Consider the following 11,774-nt stretch of genomic DNA (forward strand, 5'->3'; position numbering starts at 1 on the left):
TCTGGGACACTCCACAGCTCACTGGTGCTGCTCTGGGACACCCCACAGCTCACTGGTGCTGCTCTGGGACACCCCACGGGCCACCAGCACCACTCTGGGGCTGGACAGCAGAGCAGGTGTGCAGGGAGCACAGTGGGCACCCTGCTTTGGAACCCCCAAAGTCACAGCAGGGAAGTCACCACCACAATCTGGACCCTCCTGGTGACCCACAACTGCTGTGTCCCCCTGGGCCAGCAGCCCTGGGATGAAGGTCCCTGGCCATGGGGCACCACTTTGGGCTCCAGGGACACCTCTGGAGGGTTCCAGTGGCTGTAATGGGGTCCAGGACATTGGGACCCAGCTCTTCACTGCTCCCACCCCTGCTGGCACCCCCAGAGCCTCCCTCCCTGGGGCCTGGGGGCTGAATCCCCCTGGACAGATGAGCAGACAGGGTGGGCTCAGCTCCGTTGGTCTTTACTGGCTGCAGAGGACATGCAGGGGTGGGGGCTCAGTGGCCTGGGCTGGAGACACAGCCCTGTCCCACCCTGGGGACATCAACACGAGCTGGGGGCAGTGCTGGGGGCTGGAGAGGGAACAGTGACCCCCCTGCCCTGAAACAGGGCTGGTGGTGACAAACTGTATGTCCCCAAGTCATCTCAGGGCTGGAGAGGACAAAGTGGCCAAGGTGGTGATGATGAGGCCAAGAAGAAAAGAGGGGAAGGTCAAGAAGAGAAGATGATGAGGGATAACGATGTGAAGGCCAAGAAGAGAAGAGGAGGAGGCAGCCCAAAAGAAGAGAGAAGATGAGAGGAGGAGGAGGAGGAGGATGACAAGAATAGCAAGAAGAGGAGGAGAAGACAAGAAGAGAAGGTCAAGATAAGGAAAACAAGTGGAGAAGAGTGAGGAGATGAAGAGAACTGGGTGCTCTCCAGCCCCATTCCCAGCTCTGCTCTGGCCACCCTGCCCTGCCCACATACCTGCCCCACTGGAACTGCTCCCAGGCCATGGGGACACCCCTGGCACCCTCTGGGGCTGGGGGCTCCTTGCAGGGACCCCCAATGCCAACAGTCACCAAGTGCAGAGGTCCCGGCCACCCCAGCTCTGTGGCCATGGCCTGGCTGGGTGCCACCTCCACCGTCCCCAGCAGCGCAGGGCTGTCCCCAGGAGCTGCCATTGACCCCTCATGGCCAGGCGTTCTCCTCCGGCCCCTCGCGGTCCAGGAGGGAGGAGGGGGCGCCCTGCAGAGCCCCCCAGGCCCTGGCGCTGCCGTTGGGGGCCCGCTGGGGCGTGGGGATGCGGGAGGGCGCCCTGTGGGGCTGCGTGTCCAGCCGGGGCTTGGCCCAGGGCCGCCGCGGGGCCGCGGGGACCCCCGGCCCGGGGCTCTCCTCCATCTCCATCAGCTCGTCCTCCCCCGCGGCCCAGTCGGTGTCGGAGCCGGGGTTCCCCGCCGTGTCCCGGTGGTTGTCCCACGAGGCCGGGAAGCAGCAGCTCTCGTCCGAGGAGCTGGAGAAGGTGGAGCGGCGCCTCGCGTCCGCCAGGCCGGGGTTGGGCGGCAGCGAGGGGCACCCGCCGTGGTTCCCGTTGCTGTTCCCGTTGCCGTTCCCGTTGTTGTTCCCGTTGTTGTTCCCGTCGCTGCTCCCGCCCCGCCGCCCCTCCTCGGCGGGCAGCCCGTGCTTGGCGAACACGTTCAGGGAGGAAGATGAGGATGACGAGGAGCAATAGGCCGAGTCAGCAGCGGCGGCGGCGGGGGGCGCAGGCGGGGCGCTCTCCGTGTCCCCCAGCTGCTCCAGCAGCCGCGTGTTGGCCAGGAACTCCTCCTCCAGCCGCTGGAACAGCCGCTGCTCCTGCCCGGGCTCCAGCCAGCGCGGGGCCCGCAGCCGCCGCGCCAGCTCCTCGGGGTCCCCGGGGCTCGGCCGGGGGTCGCGCCGCCCGCCGGGGCTCCCGGCCGGGGGGGGCTCGGCCCGTGCCCACGAGTGCTGCCCGTCGGGCCGGCGGCGGATGAGCAGCAGCGGCGCCGAGCCGCGCCCGGGGCTGCGGGAGGCGCGGGGGGAGCCCGGGGCGGGCGGGTCCGGGGGGTCCCGGCGGGCCGGGGGGCGGCGGGGGCCGCTCTGCGCCGAGGCGGCCGAGGAGTCGCTGTCACCGGAACAGCGCCGGGAGCGAGCGGGGCCGCGGGGCCTGGAGGGGGGAGTGAGAACACTGGTGACCCCACAGGGCACCCCCCGACTGCACAGACTCCATGAACCCCCACATGGATAACCCCCCTTGCACCCCTCCTCGTGGAGCGCCCCCAGTGCCCCCCTATTGCATTCCCTCATTAAGATCCCCCATTTCACCCCTCCTCATGGAACCCCCCCATTGCACCCCTCCTCGTGGAACCCCACGGTGCCCCCACCCATTGCATTCCCCCATTAAAATCCCCCATTGCACCCCTCCTCGTGGAACCCCCCCCAGTGTGCCCCCATGGCACCTCTCCCCACCCAACCCTGCCCATTCTCCCCACACTCCTTCCATTGCACCCCATTTCCCCCCTCACTGCACCAGTTCATTCTTCCCCCTTTATCCCCATTCCTCCTCACTGCACCCCCATTGCACTCCACACCCCCCCCACCTTAAACGCCATTTCCATCTTCACTGCACCCCCACTGAACCCCATATTCCCACTATCGAACCCCATTTCCCTTCCCCTTGCCTCCCCATTAAACCCCCCCTGTTCTCTCCCTTCACTGCCCATTGCTCCTCACTGCACACCCCAGAACCCCATTTCCCTCCCCACTGTCCCCCATTTCCCCCTCCATTAAACCCCCATTGAATCCTCCCATTCCACTCTCATTCTCCTGCCTCACCCCCACTGCACCCAACATTCCCTCCATTGCACCCCATTTCCCCCCCTGCACACTCCCTGCTCTGAACTCCCCCATGGCCCCCCACATTCCCCCCGTGCCAATCCCATCCCCCTCCATTTCACACCCCACTGGACCCCCATTTCCCCTACTGCCCCTTCATTCCATTCCCCCTTGTTCCCCCACTGCACCCCAGTGAACCCCTATTGTCCCCATTGTTCCCCTCCATTGAACCCCCACAAAATCCCACAGCTCCCAATGCACCCCCCCATTTCCCCCTTGTGGCCCCCCTTCCCTCCCCCCTGCTGCCCCCCACTATTCCCCTCCATTGATCCCCCATTGCTTTGCCCATTTCCCTCTCCCACTGTCCCCCCATTCCACCCCCATCACCTCCCAGTGCCCCATCGTCTGTCCCCATAGCCCCCCACCGAACCCCCATTGTCATCCCCCATTTCTCCTCCCCTGCCTTCCCTAAGTGCACCCCCATTCCCCCATTCTTTCCTGCTGCACCCCCATTTCACCCCAAATTCACCCCACTGCCCCCTCAGTACCACTCACTGCCCTCCATTTTCCCCCATAATTTCCCCATTGCACCCCCAATTCACCCTCACGTACCTCCCACTCCCCAAATGATTCCCCCATTTGCTCCTCATTTCCCCCCACTGCCCCCACTGATTCCATTTCCCCCTCACTGCCCCCCACTGTCCCCCACGATCCCCCCATTGCATCTCCCAGTTCAGCCCAGTTACCCCATTCCCCCCCAGTACCTCCCATTGTTCCCAGTGTCTCCCCATCCCTTTCCCCATTACCGCCCCCGTTCCCCCAGCCCCTCGTGGGGCTCAGCCCTTGCCGCGGGGTCTCGGCGCAGTTTTGGGGTCCCCCCCAGCCCCGGTGGGGCCGTACCTGGGGGTCCCCGCTGCCCGCGGCTCGGCGGGGCTCCGGGAGGGGCTGCCGGGGCAGGGGGCGGCTCCGCCCCGGGGGGGCAACCCCTCCTGCCGGGGGGGCTTCGGGGGGTCCCCCCGGGGCTGGGGGGTCGCGGCGGGCCGGGGGCGCCGGGGGACGCTGGGGCTGGAGGTGCGGGACGACGAGGAGGAGGCGCCGGGAGCCGCTTTTTGGGGGGACATGCCCGGGGCGCGGGGCTGCGGCAGGCGGTGAGCTGGGGGGACAGAGGGGAGGTCAGGGGGACAGCGCTCAGCAACCCCTTCCCCTTCCCCTTCCCTTCCATCCCCACATCCCCATTTTCCAGCCGGGCTACTCCCGGAGGTGGTGACACCCCGGGAATTTGGGGAAAAACCTCCACTTTTGTCACTGCCCTTCTCCCCCTTCCAGCAGGATCAGTGCCCTGAGGAGCCCAGCCCCAGGGAAAGGAACCCCAGAGAAAATCAGGGAGAACCAAGGAAGGGAAATGCAGGGGGAAACAGGGAACAGAACCCCAAAGAAAATCAGGGAGAGCCATAGAGAACCAAGGAATGGAACCCATGGAAAATCAGGACTGGAACATACAGAGAGGCAGGGGAGGGAGCCCCATGGGGAAACAGGGAACAGAACCCCAGAGAAAATCAGGGAATGGAGCCCCACCAAACAGAGCACTGCAAAGAACCAGGGAGTGGAGCCCCATGGAAAATCAGCAACAGTGTCGCAAGGAGAGCCAGGGAATGGAACCCCACAGAGGATTAGGGAACAAAACCCCACAGAGAACCAGAGAATGGAGCCTCACAGGGAATGGAACCTCACAGAAAATCAGGGAACAAAACCTCACAGAGAACCAGGGAGAAGAGTCCCACAAAACCCCACAGAGAACAGAACCCCAGGGAGAATCTGGGAACAGAACCCATGGAGAACCAGGGAATGGAACCCCATAGAAAATCAGGGAAGAAAACACCATAGAGAACCAGGGAAAGGGGCCCCTGGGAGAATCCAGGACCAGAATCCATGGAGAGCCAGGGAATGGAACCCCATAGAAAATCAAGTAACAAAACCCCACAGAGAATCAGGGAGAAGAGCCCCACAGAGAATGGAGCCCTAGGGAGAAATCTGGGAACAGAATCCATGGAGAACCAGGGGATGGAACCTCACAGATCAGGGAACAAAACCCCACAGAGAACCAGAGAACAGAGTCCCAGGGAAATCCAGGGAATGGAACCCCATAGAAAATCAGGGAACAAAACCCCATAGAGAACCAGGAGAAGAGCCCCACAAAGAACAGAGCCCCAGGGAAAATCTGGGAACAGAACCCATGGAGAGCCAGGGAATGGAACCCTGCAGAAGATCAGGGAACAAAACCCCACAGAGAACCAGAGAACAGAATCCCATGGAAAGCCAGGGAATGGAGCCCCACAGAAAATCAGGGAACAAAACCCCATAGAGAACCAGGGAAAGAGGCCCCATAGAGAGCCAGGGAATGGAGCTCAGGGAGAATTTGGGAACAGAACCCATGGAGAACCAGAGAATGGAACCCCACAGAACATCAGGGAAGAAAACCCCACAGAGAACCAGGGAAAGGGGCCCCAGGGAGAACCCAGGAATGGAACCCATGGAGAGCCAGGGAATGGAACCCCATAGAAAATCAGGGAACAAAACCCCACAGAGAACCAGGGAAAGGGGCCCTATTGAGAATCCAGGCACGGATCCCTTGGAGAGCCAGGAATGGAACCCCCAGGAGCCAGGATCGTGCCGGGGGGGTGGCAGGGGCTGCGGGGTGACACTCACAGAGGGCAGCACAGCGACACGGGTCGTGCTTGTCCAGGTAATGCTCCAGGGTGTCCCAGCCGCCGCCAACCCGCACCATGACGTGGCTCCGCAGCACCTGCGGGCAGCGCTGTCACCTGCCGGCCCCAAAGGCCACCAAGGCCACCAAAGCCACCCCGGGACGCGGCATGGGCGGGAAACCCAGCTCGGGACCCCACAAACCCTGCCCGGGAACGGGGGAAGGAGAGGGCGGAGGGGCCCGGGGTAATGGGGGGATAACGGGGTGAGGGGTGATAATGAGGGGAGGGGGGACAATGGGCTGAAGGGGGGACAGTGGGGTGAAAGGAGGGACAATGGGATGAGGGGAGGGATAATGGGGAGAGGGGGACAATGAGGTGAGGAGAGACAATGGGATGAGAGGAGGGACAATGGGGTGAGTGGGGACAATGAGGTGAGGAGGGGACAATGGGATAAGAGGAGGGACAATGGGGTGGGGGGGGGACAATGAGGTGAGGAGGGGACAATGGGATGAGAGGAGGGACAATGGGGTGAGTGGGGACAATGGGGTTAGAGGGGACAATGGGGTGAGTGGGGACAATGGGGCAAGGGGAGGGACAATGGGGAGGGGGTGGCTCTTACTCTGACGAAGATGAGCGTGTTGGAGTCGCCCACTTTGTACTTGCCCTCCGAGACCTTGACCATGGGGAACTGCGAGGGGCAGGAGCAGCAGCCCAGGATCTCCCGCACCTGCGGGCACACAGGGGAGGGGTCAGCGGGGTGGGGACGCCCTGCTGTAGGATCGGCGGGGTCCAGAACCCCCCCTCTATAGGGCCGGTGGGGCACAGACCCCCGTTACAGAGCTGCTGGGGCACACACCCCATTATGGGGCAAGCAGGGCATAGACCCTGGCAAGGTGGGCATAGAAACCCCCCTACAGGGTCAGTGGGGCACAGACCCCCTGGTATAGGATCAGTAGGTACAGACCCACTGTTATAGGGCCAGTGAGAAAGAGTTATAGGGCTGGTGGGCATAAAAACCCCCCTATAGGGCCGGTGGGGTGCAGACCCTCCAGTTATAGGGCAGGTGGGCACAGATGTCCTCCTATATGGTCAGTGAGCACAAACCCCGTTATAGGGGTCAGTTATAGGGCGAGTGAGGCATGGACCCTCCACTATAGGGCCAGTGGCCATAAAAACCCCCCTATACAGGGTCAGTGGGGCACAGACCCCCTGGTATAGGATCAGTAGGTACAGACCCCCTGCCATAGGGCTGGTGGGCACAGAACCCCCAGTTACAGGGTCAGTGGGGCACAGACCCATCATTACATGGCAGGTGGGCACAGATGTCCCCCTATAGGGTCAGTGTTATAGGGCTGGTGAGGCATGGACCCTCCACTATAGGGCAGGTGGGCACAGAAACCCCTGCTATAGGGTCGGTGGGGCACAGACCCCCCTGTAGGGTCAGTGTGGATCCCCACTATAGGGGCAGTCCCTCAGATGGGCACACACAGAGGGCTCTGTGTGCCCCACGCTCTGTGGGGAGCACTGGGGGGGCAGCGGGGCCGGGGTCTCCTCCCGTGTGGGGCACCCCCGGGCACAGCTCTCCTCATTTGGGGTCCACACACGCAACATCCCCCACCCCACTGATGCTGAACCGCGGGGGATTCACCCCCAGATCCCCCAGAAATAGGGCAGAACCCACAGAAATGGGGTGAATCCGGGGGGTTTGCCTCCCTCCAAACCCGCGGGTGTGGCACGGGAGGGTTTGGGGGGCCGGGCAGGGCACCCCGGGGCTGTGGGGCGGCCGGGCAGTGCCAGCTGCCGCCTCTATCCCCGGCCTGACGTCAGGGATTAACCGGGAGCCGCGGGGGACGCGGGGACGCGGCCGATCCTGCCCGGCCCGGGGCTGCGGGGGGGACACGGCGCCGCCGAGCCCCCAAATTTGGGGTTTCCTCCATCATTCCGTGATTTCGGGGGGTGTTCGTACAGCGGGGAGAGGAAGGAAGAAGGAAGGATGTGGCCGCTCCGGTTCCCATCCGGGTGACACGGACGGGGGAAACCGGGGAAACTGAGTCACGGAGCGGGGGGGGGTGCAGTGAGGAGGGGTCGTGACCCTGCTGTCACCCCTGGGGGGCACCTGGGGACAGGCGGGCCGGGTCCTGCCCCGCCAGGCTCCTCCCCGGCGCTGGCGCTGCCCATAAAAGCCGATGGATGGCGAGGAATTACGCAGCCCGGAAAAATGCAGCGAGCGCCCGGCCAGGGGGGCTTGGGGGGGCGGCAGCCATGGGGGACCCCCCCCGATGGAGCCCTGGGCGGATTGGGGGGGGTCAGGATGCTCCTTAATGAGGGACTTAATGAGGAATTGGGGTTTCAATTAAAAAAAGGCTTAGGCAGGCAGGGGAGGACAGAGCCCCCCTGTCCCCCCCGGGTTAATCCGCTGCTCACCCGCGGGACGGATCCCGCACCCGCCTCTAATCCGGCCTGAGCCCCCGCACCGCCTCCTGACACCCCAAATTGGGGCTGCCGTGTCCCCATGTCCCTCCCTGGGGTGGCACCGCTGTGGGTCACTCCTGGCGGGGAGCAGGTGGCACAGGTGGCACAGGTGGCACAGGTGGCACAGGTGGCACCGGTGGCACCGGTGTGTGTGTCCCCGCTGTGACTGCGGGCACAGGAGGCCCCACGGGAGCCGCGGTGCGTGGGGAGGAGCTGCCGTAGCCATGGAGAGCTGGGGTGGGTGCGTGGGTGGAGCACATCCTGTGGAGCGCAGGGTGGGCAGGGGGACCTGCCAGGGGTCACAGGGACAGGTGGGACCTGCCAGGGACCAGAGGATGCCCCGCCATGGGGGACAGGTGGGAGCTCCCATGGATCATGGAGCACACAGACAGGACCTCCCAGGGGCCACAGAGACACAGAGGACTCCTGGGGACCAGAGAGATGGGTGGGACCCTCCATGGACCCTGCTGGGTGGACAGAGACAGGTGGGACCTCCTGGTGGCCACAGAGTGACCATTGGGTGGACAGGGAGAACCTCCTGCTGACCACAGAGAGGTGGGATCTCCTAGTGACCATAAAATGACCATTGGGTGGACAGAGAGGGCCATAGACAGGTGGGAGCTCCTAATGACCACTGGGTGGACAGAGAGGTTCTCCCACCGGTGATAAACAGGTGGGACCTCGTAGTGACCACAGAATGACCACAGAGCAGACAGAGAGGTTCCTCCATGGGAAATAGACAGGTGGGACCTCTTAGTGACCACAGAATGACCACTGGGTGGACAGAGAGGCTCTCCCATGGGCCATAGATAGATGGGCCCTTCTAGAGACCACAGAGTGACCATTGGATGGACAGAGAGGTTCCTCCATGGGCCATAGACAGACAGGCCCTTCTAGTGACCATAGAATGACCACTGGCTGGACAGAGAGGTTCTCCCATGGGCCATAGACCTCCTAGTGACCACAGAGTGACCACTGGGTGGACAGAGAGGTTCTCCCATGGGCCATAGAGAAGTGGGACCTCCAAGTGACCACTGGGTGGACAGAGAGGTTCTCCCAGCAGCCAGAGGGCACCCTGTTGGGCGGACAGAGAGGAGCTCCATGAAGCACGGAGCCGCCCGTGGGGTGGCTGGGCAGGAGCTCCCCCGAGCACCGTGCGAGGCCCGGCCTGGGTGGCCGCAGGGCCCTCACCCAGGCGCAGGGCTCGGCGGGCAGCGCGTGTCTCACCAGCTCGTCCAGGTTCCGGAGGTCGCACAGGGCCACGGGCCGGGCCCGGCTGGGGAAGGCGCCCGCCCGCGGCTCCCGGCTCTCCCGGCGCGCGCCCGGCGCCCCCTCCGCCATTTGGTCCCTCATCTCCTCCTCGATCTCCTCCTCCATCTGGATCAGCATGGGGGCCAGCATGCCGAACTTGGAGCCCCTCCTGGCCACCTCCAGCAGGCAGAGCACAAAGTTCTTCTCGTTCTTCCTCAGCACCAGGTCGTTGGTCTCGAACATGAGCACGTCCTGGATGCCCAGGTCCTGCCGGCACCACTGGATGAAGTTGGAGACGTTGTCCCTGGCGATGAAGGAGCCGGGCACCACGTTCTTGGCCTGGAACACCACCTCGTTCTGGGGCACGCGCATGCGGGCGGCCGCCTCGGGGTGCCGCTCCTGGAAGTCCAGCGCGGTGCGGTTGACGTTGTTGGCGTGGCGGCACAGGTGACAGCCCGTCTCCAGGCTCTCCAGGAAGGTGTCCACCTGGATGTCCAGGTCGTAGAGGGTGTTGAACCACTCGGCCAGGTCCTCCTTCATGGCCTCCAGGTACTCCTCGCTGGAGCGGAACGGGCGGATGCTCTTGGAGGCAGCCGACTGGATGTGGCTGGGGTCGGCCATGGCCAGGTGCCTGCGGGGGACAATGGGGGCTGTCATGGGCAGGAAACCCCCAAAGCCCCCCCAAACCACCCACCAACCTCGGTGACCCCTCTGTGCCTCAGTTTCCCCCACGTTACCACCACCACTGCCACCTCTACCCCTGCCTGATCCCTGCCAGGACCTGCAGCCCCCCCCCCGTCCCTCCACCCCGTGTGTCCCCCCCACAGCCCATGTCCCCTCCCCTCATGTCCCCCCACCATGTGTGTCACCATTCCCCACTCCGTGTCACCTCATCCTGTGACCCCCTCCAGGTTAATGAGTCCCTTGTCACCCATACCACCCCTGGGCACAGAGGGGACATCCCTCCCCAGCCCCGCCCTGAAAGCTGCCCAGTCATGGTGGGTGTCCTCAGCCCGATGTCCCCACCCTGGAGCAGGTGACACCCCGAGAGATGGCAGTGCCAGGGGCAGGGAGCCCCCCCTTTACCCTGATGGGGTTCAACCCTGAGGGGCTGCAGGGGGTGAGGGGAATTGGGGGTTTGGGGGATTGGGGTCCCAGCACTCAGCCATGGGTTGGGGGCTGCCCCTGGGGGAGGCCCCGGCTGTTCCTGCCGTGAGTGGGGGTACAAGAGCCAGGGATGGCTCAGCAGGGGGGTCACCCTGACCTCCACTGGCACCCCCAGCCCAGCCCCACACCCCGGGAGGGGGGTCCTGCCCCTGGGGGGGCCCTGCTGCTGAGGGGGTGTCCCCTACCTTCCGAGGGGTGTCCCTGTGGGGAGGGTCCTCTCACCTGGGGGGGGGGGGTGGCACTGCTGCCCTCGGGGATGGGGGGACCCTGTTGGGGGGTGGTCTCCATCCTTCCAGAGTGGGGGATCCTCTCGGGGTGTGTCCCTTTCCCTCGGGAGGGGGTGTCCCTGTCGGGGGTGTCCTTCCCGCGGGGATGGGGGGGTCCCCTTCCGCCGGGAGGGCTTGTCTCTGCCGGGGGGGTCCCTACCCTCGGAGGGGGATGTCCGTGCACAGGGGTGTGGGTACCGGGGGTCCCCCTGTCCCTTGGGGGCCGTCTGTCCATCCCGGGGGTGTCTCTGTCTCGGGGGGGGGGGGTCCCTCTCGCCGCCGGGCTCCCCATTGCGGGCCGATCCAGCGGGGGCGGCGGGAGGGGCTCGGCACCTGCGGGGACGCGGGGAGGGGACGCAGGGCCCGGGGCCTCCCGCCCACCCCCCCGGCCGCACTCACCGCCGCCGCTCCGCGCTCCGCTACGGCCGGGCCGGGCCCGCTCCCCGCGCCGGGCCGGGCCGCGGCTCCCAGCGCCGGGGGGGCCCCGCCGCGGCCCCCGCCGCCATCGGCCGCCCGCAGCGGCCGGGGGGGAGCCGGGGGGGCCCGGGGGGCGCCCAACGAGGCTCGGCCGCCGCAGCCCCGCGGAGCCGCCGCCGCCGCCGCGCCCCGGCCGGGAAGTTGGAGGCGGCCCAGAAAGGGCCGGGACGGGGGCGGCGGCGGCGGCGGGCGGGGACGGGAGCGGGGGGGACACTGACACGGGGAGGGGGGGACGGGACATGGCCTGAGGGGGGACACGGACACGGGCGGGGGGGGGAGCAGCACAGACAGAGACGGGGGGGGGGCACGGGCGTGATTTGGGGAGCGGCACGGGAGGGGCACAGAGGGGGTGACACATAGCGACACTCGGTGACATTCCCCCACCCCCGCCCGGGTGTGGCTCCCCGCTCCCATTGATCTTCCTCCTCCTCCTCCCCCAGCCTCCCTCCCTCTCCGGAACTCGCACCCGCTGGGGAAACTGAGGCACAGCGGGATGCACCGGGGGCTCCGTCCCTCCCCTGCACCCCCTCCTACCCCGGCCCGGGCCCGGGGGCCGCGCCCCTCCCCGGGTGCTCTCAAGAAAGGCCAGCAATGGTGCGGTTACAAACAGCGGG

At 65.6% G+C, this 11,774-nt stretch overlaps 1 protein-coding gene across 2 annotated transcripts; it reads right to left on the bottom strand.

Annotated features, from left to right (window-relative positions):
- Positions 1–437: 437 nt before the first annotated feature.
- On the bottom strand, positions 438–11,185 carry GAS2L1 (growth arrest specific 2 like 1). Of its 2 annotated transcripts, none has more exons than XM_058816773.1 (6): positions 11,083–11,185; positions 9,227–9,881; positions 6,147–6,254; positions 5,529–5,625; positions 3,723–3,975; positions 438–2,154 (listed from the first exon to the last, which is right to left on the bottom strand). In XM_058816773.1, exons 2-6 carry the CDS (start codon positions 9,869–9,871, stop codon positions 1,161–1,163), a joined length of 2,097 nt encoding a protein of 698 aa, XP_058672756.1. In that variant the 5' UTR covers positions 9,872–9,881; positions 11,083–11,185; the 3' UTR covers positions 438–1,160. The 2 variants fall into 2 exon arrangements, with proteins under 2 accessions (XP_058672756.1, XP_058672755.1); XM_058816772.1 differs by having other exon boundaries at positions 9,191–9,881.
- Between the last annotated feature and the right edge of the window lie 589 nt (positions 11,186–11,774).

This window comes from Ammospiza caudacuta, chromosome 18 (assembly GCF_027887145.1).
Source record: "Ammospiza caudacuta isolate bAmmCau1 chromosome 18, bAmmCau1.pri, whole genome shotgun sequence".
NCBI lineage: Eukaryota > Metazoa > Chordata > Aves > Passeriformes > Passerellidae > Ammospiza > Ammospiza caudacuta.

What these genes read in the sequence shown, in the direction of transcription:
- GAS2L1 (XM_058816772.1), bottom strand. Translation starts at nt 9,871, where the DNA reads ATGGCCGACCCCAGCCACATCCAGTCGGCTGCCTCCAAGAGCATCCGC. An exon ending in CCGCCGAGCCCTGCGCCTGG is followed by an intron (nt 6,255 to 9,190) that starts GTGAGGGCCCTG and finishes GTGTGCCCGCAG; the next exon opens with GTGCGGGAGATCCTGGGCTG. An exon ending in GTGTCGCTGTGCTGCCCTCT is followed by an intron (nt 3,976 to 5,528) that starts GTGAGTGTCACC and finishes CTGTCCCCCCAG; the next exon opens with CTCACCGCCTGCCGCAGCCC.